Source organism: Mauremys reevesii, linkage group 8 (genome assembly GCF_016161935.1).
Source record: "Mauremys reevesii isolate NIE-2019 linkage group 8, ASM1616193v1, whole genome shotgun sequence".
Classification (NCBI taxonomy): Eukaryota; Metazoa; Chordata; order Testudines; family Geoemydidae; genus Mauremys; species Mauremys reevesii.
The window spans coordinates 104,303,840-104,322,616 of NC_052630.1; the positions used below are offsets into that span (position 1 = coordinate 104,303,840).

An 18,777-nucleotide genomic window follows, 5' to 3' on the forward strand; every position below is an offset into this window, starting at 1 on the left:
GCTCAAAATGACTTTCCATTTCAAAATGTCCTTGTAATTTTATTTAAAAGCAATCCAAAATGTCAAAAATGGTGAAAATCAAAATGAAACAATATAATTTTGTCAACGCATAACATTTAGGTTGGCCAGAAACAAAACCTTGTTTCGATTTTTTTTGATTTGCTGAACATATTGGAAAAAAAATAATTTTGGGTTGACCCAAAACCATTTTCATTTATTTAATTTTTTTTGGTTATTATTATTTTTGGAATTGGTAGCACATCAAAAAATCAGTTATTCACCTAACTCTGACACATGGTGGTGCAGTTCTGATTCTGTCCAGTAGAGGGCACGGTTCACTCATATGCTCTCACATACAACACAACACACACCTGAGGTTGCAGGCTGTTGATAGCAGAACAGAGACCCCAAAACAAGATGACCCGGGCGCGCTAATGCTGACCTCATCCGTGCATTGGGCCTTTTGAGCAGATCTGAGTTAAAGCATGGTTTGTTTGCATGGTGCTTTGGAGGCAGAATTCTTGACTCTGATTTCTTTTTTTCCTTTTGGTTTCAAAGGCATCGACAATGAGGCTCTTTACCGAGCCCCTCCTGGCTCCTTCAGCAACCCTGAGCTCAAACAGGCTCTTCTGACAGGTAAGCCACCATCACGCTGTTCCCTCCTTCATCCTGATGGGCAGAGATGCTTCATACCGGGTGTGTGCGTAGTGGGGAGAACCAGGGTCGTTTATTACAGGAGCGCTCCCTGCGCGTGAGCAGTGTGTCCGTGAGCCAGCATTGGGATCTAGCGTTCTTGCAATATCATTATAAGAGTCCTAGAATGCCGTAATGAACTGTCTGCTGCGTATATGCCACCACTGCCCACTACTGGCTAGAATCACAACTGCTTAGCGGCGTGTGTGTCATAGGCCCTATACGGCTGACAGCTAATGGAGATTTCCCTGTAGTTCAAATGCTACGGGCTTTTGCTTTTGGAGCAGGAAGATCTGAGTTGTGTCCCTGTTGTGGCTGGGAAGGTCTGAATGGCTGTGCTGTGCAGCAGAGTGACTGCTGTGAAGTTCCTAAATGTCTATGGATTTTTGTTATAATGCCTTTCTATTTACATAGCATCCGTACAGTGCAATTATATGCCACAGCAACGGCGTTGTGGCGCTCCGTGTTTGTTCCCCAGTAACGTTCGTATCAAATGGGCTCAGTTCCAAAGTAAAAAGCTGGTTTTCCTGACAGCCAGCTCTGCATGTACGCTAGACAGGGCACTGTAGCTCCTGCTTGAAGAGGCTGTGTAGTGATGCTGTGGGACAGTCTGTCAGGACAGTGACGTGTTGTGATCTTGCTGATGGAAGCCATTTAAAAGGAAAGTGAAAATTAAAAGTGTGGGGATAGGCGGAAGAATGGCTGTGTTACCAAGCCGCCTTCCGAGTCAGATCAGCAGAGCCAATGCTAGGGTGAGCAGATGTCCTGATTTTATAGGGACAGTCCCTATTTTGGGGGCTTTTTCTTATATGGGTACCTATTACTCCCCACCCCCGTCCCAATTTTTCACACTTGCTATCTGGTCATCCTAGCCAATGCAGATCTAGGACAGGGAGCTGGATTCTCTTCTGACTCATGCATTATCTACAGAATGGTTAGGTGAGTTCCAGGTACGGACTGCTTAATACCAGTGGTGACACACGAGTTGGACAGGGCCTACTTTGATTTAGGGGGTTTTCACCTTCCTCTAAAGTGAGGTGCATGGATCAGTTGCTAGGATCATCTGGGCATATCCTGTGTGATCAGTGCCCTGCCGCTGCCTGGGCCTCGGGCATCGGTGGCATCTCGGCCTCTCTGTGGCGCACAAGTTCAGTCCCCTGAGGCCTGGAATGGTTGGGTCTGACCCAAGTTATGGGGCCCAGCCCACGTGTGATCGGGCGAAATCTGACACCTGGGTTATCCAGGAGCTCAGTCCCTTCTGGCCTTAGACCCTATGAAATCTCTTAAGGAAATACAATCACCCCTGTTATCTGCACAGTGCCTTAGCAGACAGCATGGCATGGCCAGGTATAGACACAGCTGAATGCCCAGATGACGGAGGAGGCCAGCGCCATGGCAAAATCTGGGAAAGAGGGAGAGAGCTGTAGGCAGGGGGTGGGCCTTGGGGGGGCAGTGGGGTGCCAGCAGTCCTGGGGTGATGCACACCCCAGTGCAGAGAGCCAACAGAAGGCCCCCGCAGGCCCCCACTGGTGCCAAGATTCCCCAGTGACTCCAAGCTTCAGTATTCCAGAAGAGCTTGCTTTGGGTCCTGGGTGGGATTTAATTTCACCTGTGGGGCCACTGAGGCCAGTGGGAGTTGACAGTCCTTGGGTGGTGCCTTTAATTACATTTGTTTCTCATTTTGATGTCCCTAACGTTAAAATACTCGCCTCCCCCTCAACCCAGCCCATCCTGGGCAGATTTCCCAGCTGGGTCCCAGGCATATTCCTCTTTCTTTTCTAAAAGAAACCCTACATCCCAACTTGTCCATAGGGTGGCGCTGTGGTACCAGGCAGTGCCCAGCCGCTGGGCGCTCAGCCCCACAGCTGAGGCTTGGGAGCTGCATCTTGAAAGCTCCCTTCCCTGGGTCTGGCTCCGCGCTGACCCTGTGCCCGTGGGGCCTGGCTGTTGGCGAGGTGGCGCAGAGGCAGCGCCATAGGTGGGGTGGGGTGGTCCCACTGCCGTGCTCCTGACATCCCAGGCCCGTGAGGAGCTGTCACGCCAGGCCGCGTTGCTATGGAGAAGTTGCTGATGGAAGAGCTATATAAAGCAACATGAATGAGCTCATCGCTTTTTAGCACAACCAGGAAGCAAGTCCGTAACGGGTGGGGAGGCGTTTCAAAGACTTCACCAGCTGCAATGCGGCCTAGCAGGGGCAGAGGCGGGCACGGGGTTTGCCTGGCTCCTGAACTGCACTGGTGTGGCAGAGACAGGGGGCCAGGGAAAGTGCCCTGCCACGGGGAATTACTGCGCCTGGGGGTCGGCTCCCTCTGACCGTGTGCACGAAGCTGCAGCTTAGCCGTGATGCTGTCGGGTCTCCCTAGAGGAGGCCTGTGGGGCTCCCACAGCCATATGAAGGAGGTGGGGTTGGGACGGCAGGGCTGTCTTTCTGCAGGCGCCTCGTCAATTCATTCTCCCACGTTCCCTGCCGTCTGCTGGAATCCAGGCTCGTCCTGCCTGGCATAGACGTAGCTGCTGTGATAAGGGGGGGCTCCCCTAGCCTGTGCCCCGGGGGCTCATTCCGGTCCAGAGCAGAAGCTCTGAGCCGAGCTTGGCCTGCTGGACACGCCGTTTGGCGAGCTCCGGGGAAACCCAGGTGCTGCAGCGAATGTCCTTTGTACTGTTTGCCCCTCCGAGTCATTATGCAAGTAGGGCCCCAACATGGCACTAGGGGGCGCTGTGCCACTTAAAGACAATGACCCAAAGGCCAAGCTCCAGCAATAGCATCAACTGTCTGACCCACTTTAGACGGGAGGTTGCCCTTGGTGTTCGGACCAGATTCCAGCGTTGGTGAGTCCATCCTGCCCTCCTATGGCTTGGCTGGATGCAGCATTTTTAGGGTGACCAGATGTCCCGATTTTTGGGTCTTTTTCTTATATAGGCTCCTATTACCTCCCACTCCCTGTCCCGATTTTTCACATTTGCTGTCTGGTCACCCTAAGCATTTTTCCCTGCCCCACCGCCCCACCCTAGACTGGTGTGTTCTAGAGCTGGGTGTCTATTAAACCACCCAAAGGTGGCAGCATCTCAGTGCTGGGTTCAGTGATCCTTATTTAGACTCTTATGGGAACAGATGTTGTTATATTATAAACCACACCTCCCTGGGGCCCTCCCCCTCTTCCCGCCCCCCATAACTTCCTTGACTATCAACGAGGATGGTTCTAGAGTGTTGATTTTATGAAGCACGGATGGATCCCCATGGCTGGGGGACAGGGTAGGGCGTGGGAAATGACACAGTCCCTGCCACTGAGGACGTGCCGTCTAAAAACCTGATCCCTGCAGAATAGGGATCAAATGGGAAATAAATCCCGTATTCAGGAAAGCACTTTAGCTTGTGCTAAATTATTACATGTGTACTTAAATCCTATTGATTTCAGTGGGACTTGAGCGTGGGCTTAAGGTTAAGCACGTGCTTAAATGCTATCTTGAACAGGCCCCAATCCAGGAAAGTATCCACAAGGGATTTGTAGGTCTCTTGCTGTCCCTCTGCGCTGGTGTAAGGCTATTTGTTAACAATCCACAACACCTGTCTAGGGCTTGGTGCGCAGGGAGACAATACGTTGTCATGGGAGGTGGAGATCCCTGCAGGAGTTCTGGGCTAATCTCACCAGCAAAGGAGATGAATCCTACGAGCAGCTGGGCTCTGCTCCGTACGGCTGGGCGTGCTCTTGGGATGAGCCTGGTAAACATGCTGGGTAGATGGATGGGGGTGATAATACTGTGCCCCTTAAAGCCATGCACAGAATCTCCTGCTTGTTCTTCCGAGGGTAGCCCTAGGTTTTCACGCTGTTTCATGGTTAGTTTGGGATGAGGAACATGGGCATGATCAGAGCAGATCAGAGCGGAGGTCCATATAGCCCTGTATCCTAGCCAACACCAGTGTAAGAACTTCACAGTTGCAGATGTGGGATAATCTCCCCTTCCCACACACCCCCACACACATTAAATTGCCTCCTAATTCCTAATTAGAGATTGGATGAAACCCCAAAGCATGAGATTTAATGGCACTTCCAAAATTTGTTAGCATTAACTGTAGTAATCTAGAATATTCTTGTTTGTCATATAAAGGTCCAATTCCTCCTTGAATCGTGCTAAATGTTTGGCCTCAACAGCATCCTGTGGCAGGGAGTTCCACAGTCTAATCACACTTTGTGTGAAAAAGTGTTTCCTTGCATCTGTGTCTGGCAGTCAGGGGCCAGAGTCCAGGGGCCTAGGTTGGAGGGGGCCAGAACTGAGGCTGGAGTCCTAGAGCTGTAGCCTGAGTTTGGGACTGGGGTCAGGGTCCTTGTACTGATTCCAGGGGGCAGAGATGGAGGGAACAGTTCAAGGGCCCAAGCCTGTGTCTATTGCCAGAGTCAGAGATCAGGTGCCAAATTCTTGGGTAAAAGCCAGAGGCCAAGTACCGAAGCCAGGGATCGGGACTGGAGCTCATGGGCAGAAGCCAAGGATCTGAGCTGGGGTTGGGAGGCTGAGTGAGCCAAGTTGCAGATTAGTCACTACTGCTGGCAGGGGGCCCACCTCATTGCATGGACCCTTCCTGGAACTGCTCCTTAAATAGGGTGCCTGGACCAATCAGGGGCCACGAGGGACACTGTCAGTCCAACCTTCTAAGGTGGGACTTCCTGTGCTGTTTATCTCCACAGGGTCTGGGGTAATGCATGGCGGTGTGGGCCTCCTGCAGACATGGGTTCTAGTCCTGTCCCCGCAGAGCCTCACAGTCTGTTTTGAATTTGACACCTTTTCATTTGATGGACTGATCCCAGATGCTCTGAGACAGGGAGCCCAGAAGTTCCCAATCCACCTTCTCTAGCAGGAGCATGTCGCTCCTCCACTGGCCAGCCGTGCAGTCCCTACACCACTAGCCTCTCGTCTCCGCCCCAAGCATTAAGGACCGAGATAGACTTTCAAGAGAAAAGGCGGCATTTGGCAGGGATGGGAGTGAGTTTGTGTGTGTGCTTCTCGGGGCTCAAATCTTATATACCCAATGGTCTTGGGCTGCGACACCTTTGTCTCCAAATCATTCCCTTCCCCCGCCCTGCATTAAGAGCCTTTCTCTCCCCATCCTAATTGTACCGCGTCACAGAGCCGGCCGTCTCCACTTGGCCCTGGAAACAAAGCCGCTGGTTTAGAAAGCCGGCCAGCGCAGGCTCTGCATTCTCTGCCCACTCCTCGGAGCTTGCTGCTGATTGGAAATGGCTTTCTAAAGATAGCTCGCCTGGCACCAAGGGGGGAAAATGCATTGCAGGTTAGCCTGTTTTCTTTTCACACCCAGCCCTGTCGGTCGCCAGCACGCACCAGGTGCAGTAATTATGGCTCTGCATGGCACATGTGAACTCCTTCCACCCATGAGTTTGGCCGTTTGATTGGGAAGAGTTAGGGGTGCCTGATATAATTGTGGGTCTCTTTGGTTGGATTCTGCTCCCGCTTGCTGGCCTAGCTGATCTCTGCCAAGCGCCTTCTTCCTGCAACTAGCTGCCCTTAATAAAGGGCTTTTTGTGTGGTTTTTTAAATAACACGACTGGGCAGGGGTTTGAACAGTCATGGAACCGGGTAGATCTCAGTGGCTGCTGGCTGAGCCGACACCAGGACTGTCAGAAAACTCTTCCCTACCCCAAACTTTGGATCAACGAAACTTGGATCCCCACCAAACCCCTTCCCCCCCAACTCCGGTTTGCATCTCTGAGCTAAAGAACGCAGCTCTGGATTTCTGTGGTGCAAGGATCTGATTGTGATTAGTGTATTCTGATAGCTAGTGCAGTGGATGTGTGTGTCCCTGCTTAGACCACGGAATTAAAAAAGGGGGGGGGAAATGGTGTTTTTTCTTGATTGTGTGTTTAGAAGAAAGCCTGCTGATGAACCATGTTTTAGCTCTCTTGATTTGGAGAGAGAGGCTGGTCTTGTGGTTAAGGCCCTGGACTGGGAGTCAAGAAATCTGGGTCCAATTTTCTGCTCTGCTACAGACTCCCTATGAGGCCTTGGGGGTGTTACTTAATGTCTACATTGCCCACAAAACCCAGGTTCTGACTCAGGTTTGAGCCCAACCCCCCTTCTGTCTGCACACAAATCAGCCTGACTCAGATCAACAAGCACTAGGGCGTGGGTCAGAGCCCAAGTCCTGCTGGGGCCTGGGTCCAAACCACGTCATTTTGCAGTGTGGACGCAGTTCAAGATGCAAACCGGCGTCAGAAGGTCTGCCTAGTGCAGTGTGGATGCGTTAGCCTGTCTGTGAGACCTGGATCCAGCGACTGTAAACCCAGGTTTACAATGCAGTGTGGATGCTCAGGCATGGGCTTTGGAAACACCAAGTCCACAAGCCTGAGTCCCAGTGTAGACACATCCTATGTGTCTCTGGGCCACGGTTACCCACGTGTAAAATGGAGACAGCGATCTTTGCCTGTTTAGACTGTGAGGGCCTGTCTCTGACTGTGTGTTTGAACAGCACTTCGCTCAGTGGGGCCCTGTTCCTGATCGGGAACTCTAGGCTGGGCTGTAAAACGATTAACATTAATAGCAAGAGTAAAGCCCTGCTCTGGCAGATAGTTACCATGTGCACTTGTCTCTTCACCCAGGCGGGAAAATAGCCCTTCTTATAACAACCACTTGGTAGCCATAGATCCCAGAGCACTTTACTGCTGAGCACCGGGCTGCCTGTTGTACCCTCGGGAAACAGCCGTGCAGAATGCAGGTGAGTGACCTGCCTGAGTTGGGGTCACTTAAGAGGGACTTCATTGGCACGACAAGCAATAAATGCTAGTCAAAGCCAGACACCCCCAGGATCTGCTCGAGGTGGTGGTGTCTCACCCCCGACCGGGTGACATTGTGTTTGGGATCGGGTCCCCTGGCCCATTGGCCAGCAGTGTCCGGACATTCCAGGTGGTTTTGTAGCATGAGGCCGTCTCTCTCCAGTCTCCCAGGGGCAGGCAGAGATTTTCCTCTTTGCTTTTCAAGGAGAGGTCACTTGTGATCCCTGAGAGTTTGAGGAAACCCATTTCTTGCACTCAGGAGAGTGGAGTAGAATGCGCCCCTCTGCCTCCCCCTCTCCTCTGTCCCGCCGGCTGCACAGCGGCCTCGCTCTGAGTGTAACTCACGCAGCAAATCAGAGGCAGAGCTGGGAAGAGAAGCCACTGCTGAGCCTTGGCCCTGTGATCCATCCACTGAATAGTGCAGCTGGGACCCTGGCCTGTGCTCCATCCACAGAGATCACAGTGGAGCCCCGGCCCTGTGCTCCATCCCCGGGAGACCACAGCTGCCCTCTGTGATAATCCACAGCCCGGTTGCACCGCTGTGTTGGAATGCGGCACTTTTGGTAGCCCAGACAGGACTGCAGTGTGTGTTGAGTGAATCTCCTGGCGAGGCTGAAACCAGTATTGAGAGGCTGGTGTCTGGACCTGGCGGAGGGAAGCCACGCTAGATTCACGCCCCGTTTGGGTGGACGTCGTCCTCGTTGCCACATTTGCCAAGAGGGGAAATGCCAAAGTTGGTTTTCCCAGTCCCCAGCGACTGCCTCTGGAAACCCTCAGTACCCCAGTGAAAGGGACTTCAATCTGTCAGCTGATCCAGGGCCAGTCATCATCTGCAAGTCCTGGAAATGCTGCTGCCTGAACACTGGGCTGGCTCTGATCCTGTGCCCATCACCATGGTCACTGTCTTGGACTGGCTCTGATCCCATGCCCATCACCGTAGTTTCTGTTCTGGACTGGCTCTGATCCCATGCCCATCACCGTAGTTTCTGTTCTGGGCTGGCTCTGATCCCATGCCCATCACCGTAGTTTCTGTTCTGGGCTGGCTCTGATCCCGTGCCCATCACCGTAGTTTCTGTTCTGGGCTGGCTCTGATCCCGTGCCCATCACCGTAGTTTCTGTTCTGGGCTGGCTCTGATCCCGTGCCCATCACCGTAGTTTCTGTTCTGGGCTGGCTCTGATCCCGTGCCCATCACCGTAGTTTCTGTTCTGGGCTGGCTCTGATCCTGTGCCCATTACCATAGTTTCTGTTTTGGGCTGGCTCTCTTCTTGTGATTTACAGTCCAGATCACATTACAGATCCCTCTGACAAGAGGCCAGCTCCTCTCCTGCACAGTTATTTCTTTTGCAATCTTTGCGGTGAGGGTGACTCACGATTCCTCTTGTGTCAGTGGGAGGAGGTGGGGGTGTGAGTCGCCGGATGGGGCCACCGAGGTCTATAAAGGCTTTGGAGCTATTCATGCCCTCGTGCTGGAGCTGGGGACCCAGCAGAAAATCAGACTGAGCCTGCTGGGAAAAGTGAAGCCTGTTCCGAGTGAGTCAGACTTTCCAGAGGAAGCTGAATATAGCCATAAAATCCGATTGGATCCTGCAGGTTGGAAGGCTGGCTGGCTCTGCCTCTCGGGAGCTCAGCAGGGCCCCGCTCCAGCAGCATTCTGTCTGGTTAATTGTATGAAATACCACCTCCCACGAAACTCCCCCTCCACGTGCCCATCTTTCCTCTGCAGGTTGCAATCAGCACATGGGCGAGTAAGTGCTGCTATGAGCCCGTGTAGCGAGCTGCCTTTCCAGAGGCAGGATCTGGGTTTGATCCCAAAACTCTGCCATGTTTCATCCCTGGTGGGTGGGGTCCATTAGGTAGGAAGCCCTCCACCCCCGGAAGTGGTTTGCACTACCCGTTGCAAAGCCGATTTTCACAGCGCCTGCAAACCAAGATGTAGCAGGATTTTAGTATCGGGGGTAGTTGTGTTAGTCTGTATCCTGTTTCTGTCATTTTCACTCCATGCATCTGGAGAAATGGGTTTTTTACCCACGAAAGCTTATGCCCAAATAAATCTGTTAGTCTTTAAGGTGCCACCGGACTCCTCGGGATTTTAGGGACCTCAAGTTCAATCACTCTTGCAGCCTATTCCTCTCCCTCCTGGGAAATAATGATTTTCTGCTTGGGACTTTGGGGTGGGAAAAGCAATGGGTGCCAACGGATTCTTAGCAAACACAGCTCCGTTTGGCAGTGAGCTGGTGAGAGTGTTTCATCCTGGGAAGCGGGACATGAGGCTTGAGGGAAAAAACGTTGCCCTTCCCTGGTGCCTTTGATTGTCTCCACCCACTTTTCCAATCAGTAAATAATTTAGCTCAGCAATCCCTGTGCGCATCAAGTCAATGGCGTTTATCTTTGGCTCGCCAATGGGGAAACCGAGGCCCAGAGAGGCAGTGACTGCTGGAGGCAGTGACAAGCCGGGAGTAGAACCCAGAACTCCAGATGGTCGGACAATGGGGGATTTTTTCACTGAAAATTTCAACTGTTGATTGAAAACTGAAACTGTTTCAGTATTTGACAAACGACACCCGAAAAATGTGGCCAAAAACCACTGGGAAAAAAAATTGGTTTTTGGGGCTGAAAATTTCCTGGATTCAATTTTCCAACCAAAAAAAAATAATCAAAAAGTGTTCAAGGAAAACAGACACTTTCAACAAAAGATTCTCATATAGCTGGAAGCCCAACCTTCAACTGAATCAAGCAGCCCAACCCACAACTTCCAGCTCCCATCCCAGCCCATTCCTGAACCATTCACACGAGAGAGCACAGGGCTGGGACTCAGAGGTCCTTGGTTCTAACCCATAGACCTGTTCTACAACTTTGAAATGTCCCTTTTGCGCCAACTCCTCCTTGTAACACGAGCGTAACGAGGCTGCAGCATTGAGAAGTTTCCTTAATGTGTGGCAAGAGCTTTGGGATCTTTGGATGAAAGGCAGCTGGGGGGTTTGTACAGCACCTAACGCAATGGAGCTCTGGTCCATGACTGGGCCTCCCAGAGGCTACTGATATACAAATAAATGATACTGTGCCAAAGCAGTGACAGGAGCCGCATTCCGTCCCTGCCTCTACTTCTCCCTGGGTGGCTTCGGATAAGTTGCATAACTGTGCTGTGAAATGGGCATAATTGTGCTGACTCCTTTTGGCAACCCCTGCTGCAAAGGGCTGGATAAATGCAAAGGATTATAACCAGTTATACCATGGGGATTTTGCCTAAACTCCAAACTTACCTCCGGGCATTAGACTCTTAATGGGAGTGACATTTTTTTCCTTTTTCGGGCGGTGTTAATTTGTACTTCAGTGGCGCACGGCAGCTAAATGGATCTGTCGTCATGTCACTTTCCTCCCCTTGAAATATCCCCCCGAAAGGGGATAATCTTCTTGCAATTGGTTTTCATTTAAACGCCTTGCTTCATGATTTCCCATTGTCTTTGATGTGAGTGGAGCCGCTCAACCAATCACGGAAGATTATGGGTCTTCAGCCGAGATGGCTGCTGAACGGGTTTGTAAAATAATTTGGCCTGTCACAACGGCAAGGCAAACTTTCTGATTGCTGTCATCAACCGCTTATGGCAATTACTCCCTACAATAGGCAGCTAATGCATCTCCACAATAGGCAGCAGGAGGGAAAGCAGAGAGCTTGGAGTTAAATCTCCAGTGAGGTAGGGGTTGGTTGTGTGAATGGTGGAGTCCAAAGCATTTTAGAAAGGATATTGAATAGGGCTATTTCTCACATTGAGTTTAGAAGTAGGATGCATGTACCGCATCAGAGAGCTATCTCTGTCCCTCTGGCAGCCTTTCATAATTAACGAGAGACATTGGCATTTAAATTATAGATGTTCAAAATGGTTACACGGTTCCATCCTATAATGTAATGAGCCTCTAGCCAGCTAGTACTTCATGCTTCAAGATGAGCACTCGAAACTTCATGGAAGCCAGTAGGGACAGGACATCGGCCCATCGGCCCTCCTAGTGCAAAATCACCGCTTGTGCTAAAGGAGACTCTTCTGTGGCTAGAGGCACAGAGCCTATGAAACACAGTTGAGTTGGTCTGGTCCCCTCCAGTAGGAGTCAGCGGAGCACATGCAAAGTTAGCAATACATCATGGTTGGAGTTGGTCAGTGTTTTTGGATGGACATATTTTCACCTCGGCAACCCCGGTTTAGTCAAAAATCAACATTTTCCAGAAGAAATGGTTTCTGTTTGCCGATCGGGGAAGTGGAAATGAAAAATATCATTTGGAATCCTCGGTTCAAAATGAAATGAAAAATTTCATTTTGTTTTGACTTGAATGGTCGTTTTTGTTTCAGTTTTTGGAAACTGAAATATTTTGGATTTTTCTTTTTGATTTTTGTATTCCCCACCCCGTTTTCACACAGAAAAGAGGAGCGACAAAAGGTTTTTTGGTTTTTGTTTAAAACTGAGGAAAAACCCACTTTCTCAGCCTTTATTTATTTATTTATTTATTTATTTACTACTTTCCACCTGGAAAAAGTTGACACCATTTGAAGTCAAAGCGAAGGAAAAGTTGCTGTTCCCAAACTAAATGACAACGTTAATTTTGAAAGCTCCTTCTGGAAAGAAAGAAAAGGGAATTTTTTCATTGAAATTCCCTGTGGGAAACCAAAAGTTTTTTGATTGAAGATAGTAGAATGGGCATTTTCCTTGAACACGAGCTCTGGGTGAGCTCGAGAGCTTGTCTCTCTCACCAGCCGAGGTTGGCCCAATAAACGATATTACCTCCCCCACCTTGTCTCTCAAGTATCCTGGGACCGATATGGCTACAGCACTGCATACATTTTCCAAGCAGCTGTAATGAGAGTAATGGAAAGCTCCTTAAAGCAGCCAATGCTGGATTTAACTGAATAGTTCAACCCTTTTTTTTTTTTATAAAGATTTACTAAAAAAAATGGGGGAAGGTAAACTGAGAAGAGGGATGGTGCAGCAGTTAAGCCAGTAACCTAGGTATTGGGACACACCCTGCTCCATCACAGACTCCCTGTGTCATCTTGATCAAGTCCCTTAGGCTCTTTGTGCCTCAGTTTCCCCCTCTGTAAAATGGGACTGATAGCACTGCCCTACCTCACAGCAGTGTTACGTTAGAGATTGTTCAGATACCATGGTAATGCGGGCCACAGAGATACCTAAAAAAAAAGAGAGGGTCTCCTCTTTTACATCGCTGTTCATACAAGAATGGCCAAACACTTTACAGAGGTGACTGATCTCCATTATCCCCATTTTACAGATGGAGAAACGGAGGCACTTATCAAGGCGATGACTTACCCAAGGGCACACAGCAAATCATGGGCAGCCAGGGCCCTAACCCAGCAATCCAGATTCTCACTTGTGTGTTGTCACCACTAGACCAGGGGTTTTCAACCTTTTTTTCATTTGCAGACCCCTAAAACATTTTGAATGGGGGTGCAGACCCCTTTGGAAATCTTAGACCTCGTCTGTGGACTCCCAGGGGTCTGCAGACCACAGGATGAAAACCACTGTTTTATGGTAATGACATTTCATGGGCTTCTTAGACCATACTGCCTCCATGTTGGGCCATGCAATGGAACTTCCAATGCTCTGCTCCATCCTCGCTGCAAGGGGTTGGGAGCATCTGTAATCTTCGGCATTTGGATGGAAGCAGAGCTTGTGTTCCTATGGTTCAAAGATGATGTATGGACGAAACAAGCAGCAGAACGTTCCTCGGTCGAATGGTTGAGCCAGAACAACAGAGGACCCATATTCCCCATCCCCCGGAGAGTTTGTCAAACCTTACAGCAGATGTTGTTGGCTTTTTGGAAGATAGCATCATGCGGAGAACACTGGTGTTCCAGTACCTGTTCGCATGTGTGTGGCACGCTTCTAAAACCAGGTGTGTCCACACACAAGTGCCCCGGATGTCACACAGGGTGTTTCCACCTCTGGTGCAATTGACCTGCTCTGAGCAGGTCTGGCAAAGGCCTTCTCCCTCTGAAGCCAGTGCCAACCTTATCAGCGCTAGTGCAGACTGGGGGGTTGCAGCTGCAGAAGTTCAACCGGTCCTTCCATGGCACTCCCACAATGCTTAGGAAGGATGGTCCTTAGTATGCTAATCTAGCTCTCTGGATACCTGGGTTCAAATCTTGCTCTGCTGCAGATTTTCTGCCTGACCGTAGGCAAGCCGCTCTCTGTCCTTCAGTTCCCCATGCTGGGTGTGATCAATGCCTGGATAGGTGACGTCCAAGAATACCATTGGTGTAGCAGGTAACAGCCTGGGTGCGGTTTGTCTGTGGCAGTACTCATGCCCAGTGCAGCTCGAGGTGGACCAGGGCTGTTCTGGTTTCTCGCCTGGTTGGCCTCCATCCTATTTATGCAGCATCATTGACTTGCAGAGGAGCTTTAGGTTTGGCTCTGAACATTCATGTGCTGTGTCGTTCTTATTTATGGCACGGTCATGCCCACTAGCTGCCCCTGAAACCCGGAGGAAGACGCAGCCTCCAATTCAAAGCACATACAAGTTTGTGGGTTTGGCGTTTTGGTAAATATTTTATTTATTTCAAGATATTTTGGGTCATTTACAATAAGACAGTACAACCTGAGCCGTATAGGGACATATCTTGATTCACAGTATTAAAGAACATATTATATATTGAGCATATATTGTTATATCATTAACCTTTCCCTTCCCCCACAACGTTATTTAAATGCCATCTTAACATGATCTATCTCTTTATCTGGCTTTTTTTTTTGAAGGAGGGGGCAGCTCTATGTTTTTGGGGAGGGGAAAGTCTCAGGGGTTAGAAAGAAAGGAAAGCTAGAGGAGAATGGGGATGGTATTCAGTTACTGCCCTCTGTGTGTCTATCTCCTTCTTGACTTTTTTATCGGCTTCCTGGGTCAATATCAAAGCCTCTCAATGATTCCCGTATTTCTCTTGCATTGTTTTCCTGCGCAAGGCAGACTAGTATCCATTTGTGTGTGTCTGGGTTTATCTGGCACCTTTCTCGCAAACAAATGTTCACGATGGGATCTTTTATAAATATTCCCCCTACTACTCCCCCGTGATCGACGGTACGAATTGTTGCCTGAGTCTGCAAATTTCAGATTGCTCGTTGCTGGGTTTTTGCTAGAAGAGATAAGAAGAGGAGGAACTTCCATATTCCGGGCTTGACCCATTTAAGCTTCTGCAATTTGCAAATGCGTCTCTTCTCCATCGCCCAGGGGCAGAACCGCAAAGCTGCTTTTCCCACACGTGTTGTGAGGATAGAGCTATGGAGAAACGCTGTTAGGAAAGACCCTTGAGTTTCTTATTACTCCTCTGGAAGGCCCTCTGGGCCTGAGCCGAAGTCCAGCTAGAGCGGCTTTCCATTGAACGTAATGGGCTTGGGATCCAGCCCCAAAGTCCTGGTGCCACAAAAGGATGAATTAATAAGCGGAGGAGCTTTGGCCTGAATCCACAGCCTACGTATTTTCTCCTCCTCTTCAATGCAGGCCAGTGGAGCCTGGGGCAGTCCCTGCTGTCAGCTGCCCATCACTGCCCTGACCTCAGTCCCATCTGTGGCTTTTTATACAGGCCTGGCCTTGTCCGGTCATTTGGTTGGGGCGTGCTGATTGGCTGGAAGTGATGTCATTCTGCCCGGGGAGTCGATAAGCAATTAGGGCTATAGATTTTGCGCTAAGAGTAGGGAGCCGAACGCGGCTGCTTAAGCTGGTTTTTATTACGAGAATTTACTCAGCCATTCCCTTAAATGGACAGATGCATTTGTCAGGGGTCGAATGCACTTTCTCAGTCTAAACGGAGAAGGAAGCCTCTCCACCTTGCCTGAAGCAGCTGGGGCCGGAGGCGCCGCTGCTCAGTGCCTCAGGAAGAAAAGGCTAACGAAGTCTTAGGAACCCACCTCTTCTTCCTAGAGCTGAGCCCGAAGTTCCAAACGCCCAAACCCTGGCGGGCGGCTTGCCATCCCAGTGTCATTTTTGCAAATGGTTCCTGTCTTTGCAGTGACCCAGAGCAGAACGCTGGAGCCCACCCCCGAGAGCCGTGAGGTGACCAGAATCTTTATCTGAATGGCTAGAGCTCCATCTCTAGTCCTTATTATTATTAAGATCAGGGGGCTGTACGTACACACAGCAAAGGGCTTGCAGTCCAGACATGCAGGGTGGGAGAAAGGAAGGATTCATAGCCTCAGTTTTACAGATGGGAAACCGAGTCACAGACAGATGAAGAGACTACCCCAAGGAGTCTGTGAGAGAGCTGGGGATTGAACCCTCATCTCCCCTGTCCCAGGGCAGGGATCTGTTTTTCAAAGCCAGCTTGGTCTCTGAGCACTGCCCTTGTCCCTGTTTGCACGGGTTTCCTGGGTGATACTGTTCTCAAAAGGCAGCCCAGGGGCTGCAGAGGGTTCTCAGGTTCTGGAGGGCTCGGCAGCATCCGATCTCTCCAGTGACACCTGCTTGGTGTCATCATAGGACCTAATCACATCAGACACGCCATCAGGGGCTCGTACACCTGCACATCTACCAATGTGATATATGCCATCATGTGCCAGCAATGCCCCTCTGCCATGTACATTGGCCAAACCGGACAGTCTCTACGCAAAAGAATAAATGGACACAAATCTGACATCAGGAATCATAACATTCAAAAACCAGTGGGAGAACACTTCAACCTCTCTAACCACTCAGTGACAGACTTGAAGGTGGCAATTTTGCAACAAAAAAACTTCAAAAACAGACTCCAAAGAGAAACTGCTGAACTTGAATTAATATGCAAACTAGATACAATTAACTGTGGCCTAAACAAAGACTGGGAATGGTTGGGTCATTACACCAATTGAATCTATCACACCTTCTATGGGCCATCTTAATTATCACTTCAAAAAGTTTTTTCCTCCTGCTAACGATAGCTCATCTCAATTGATTAGACTCTGCCTGTTGGTATGCATACTTCCACCTTTTCATGTTCTCTGTATGTATAAATATCCCCTGTCTGTGTGTTCCATTCTATGCATCCGAAGAAGTGAGCTGTAGCTCACGAAAGCTCATGCTTAAATAAATTTGTTAGTCTTTAAGGTGCCACAAGTACTCCTGTTTTTTTTCTGCTTGGTGCAGTAGCTCGCATGCATTGGTATTGCAGGCAGCAGGTTCTGAGTGCATTTAGCAGCCCAAAATCTAGCGTGACCCTGATACTCACAGCACCCTGTGCACACTGTTGGAGCCGAGTGGCCATGAGGTGTGGAGAGATGTCAGCAGGGAAGTTTCTGGGTGAAAATATGGGGAGGGGGAAGTCATCCAGAGTCCTGCATGCAGGTAAGTTCACCCATGTATGACCGTGTACATGCATACACATCTACCTGCATGCACAAACGCACATGCGAACATGTACAGTGTACGCACATGCATGCACAAAAATACAGGTGACCCTGGACAGATATTACATGTGTGAACACATGCACAACCACGCAACCACAAATATATGAACGCACAGACAAAGACACACACACTACAAGAGCAGCTACTGATACCAGCATGTGCTCCTCCCCTCATCATCCACCAACAAATTTGTTGCAGAAGCGGGCACACGTTGTGGCTAGGCAACAGATGATATTTTGGGATTAGCACTCAGATGTACCTAAGCAACCATGTAGGGCTGCAGCTGTGCAGAGTTACGCAAGCTGGGAGCGAAAGCGCACCATTCAGTTGTCGTTAAAGCCTTCTGCCTGAGCCCTGAAAGCTGGTGAATGGATCCGAGAGAATGTGGCCAGCTCTCGCCTTTTATTGTGAGTCTTGTGCTGGCTGGGCTTCTATTAAAGCCCCAGCTCCTGGAGTCACGTGAATCTGTCAGAAAGTTTCTCGGCCTCATGGTTGTGGGGATAAACTTGGAAATATGACAGTGCAGTCTAGTGGCTCAGAAAGTGAAAGATCCCAACATGTATTGGCTTAAAAATCATGAGATTTTTAACAATCTCATAATCTGGGAGGGCCTTAACTCCCAATTTTTTTGGATGGTTGGGGTGAGCGATACTGGAGTGCTGTTGATTTCACCGGAGGAACCGGGAGCAGAATCTGGCCTTACAGTACCGTCCACTAGAAATGCTATTAATTAAACAGGGAGATTCGAAAGCAGATTACAGACATCAGTTATTTCTCCTAGCGCCACAGCGGGTGGGTGTTTGTTATTCCCACTTTATACATGGGGAAACCGAGGCACAGCGAGGTTGTGGCTTGCCCTGGGTCAGTCAAACATCCTCGACAAAATCAGAAATAGACCCCTAGAGTAGCACACCTTTCTAGCACTCAGAGCAGTGTTGGGAACCAGGCTTAAGTCATTCTTTGGGGCCCTTCTCTGAGCTCTGGCAAAGACCGTGATGAGTCGGACCAAGAGGATATCAGAATATACTTCCTCCCATGATGCACTTGCTTTTGTTTTTGGAGGGGAGGGAAGAGTTTCCAGAACTTTTTAACTATAAATAATGACATGGATTTTGCAAACAAAGGTAGACAAAAGATTGAGCCCCTCCCAATGAGCTGGCTAGAGTGTCGGTCTGTGCACCACTGCCCTGTGCTGGATGGACTCAGAACTGCCCACTTGGTGCTCCACCTGGCAAACAGTGCAGTGACGTTCCCTTCTAGCACAAGTACTTTTGGAACTGGAGGATCTGGCTTCCCTCCCTGCTCTTGCTGGAAAGTGCTGTGTGGGCCTAGTGCGCAGCATAGCGAGAGCTGTGAAACTACGGCCAAATGCCCTCCCATGCACTCTCCAGGCACTACATGTGTGTTGGCTACATTTTCGGTGTGACTAGGATTGCCTGGCAGCTGGATTTCCCAGGGAAGTCCCAATTTCCCCCAGCCAGTGTCCCAGCATCCTTGTGGGATCAGAGTATCCCTGTGAATGTCCACCTGATCCTCGTGCTCCCACCCCGATCTCCAGAGATGGCGGGAGGCGTTTCTAAATCCAATCTCAGATCTAGATCTGAGATGTGTGAATGGCCCCAACACAGGACATGCCAGACTGGATCAGCTCGGTAGTCCATCTAGTCCATTAGCCTGTTTCTATCTATCTAAGCTTTATAAAGGCCCTCATCCCCGTGCTATCTCAACTCCTCCAACGATGGCTAGTGGCAGGTGCTTTAGAAGAAGGTGCAAAAACTCCCGTTGTAGACAGTTCTGGAATTCACTGCCCATACAGGGAATTTCTTCCTAACCCTCACTAGTTACTGGTTGGTTGATCCATTGAAGCTGGGGAATTTATATCCCTGTAATATATATGTACTTTTACTCTATCTAATGGATCCATGGAC

The 18,777-nt window shown here is 49.7% G+C and overlaps 1 protein-coding gene across 2 annotated transcripts in view; it reads left to right on the forward strand.

Moving 5' to 3' along the window:
- Positions 1-18,777, forward strand: part of LOC120370714 (phosphatidylinositol 3-kinase regulatory subunit gamma) — a 393,090-nt gene that overhangs the window by 127,634 nt on the left and 246,679 nt on the right. For both annotated transcript variants that reach the window (XM_039485801.1, XM_039485802.1), the window contains exon 5: positions 559-636. In XM_039485801.1, the coding sequence (XP_039341735.1) occupies positions 559-636 (78 nt within the window). The remainder of the gene's footprint in view (positions 1-558; positions 637-18,777) is intronic.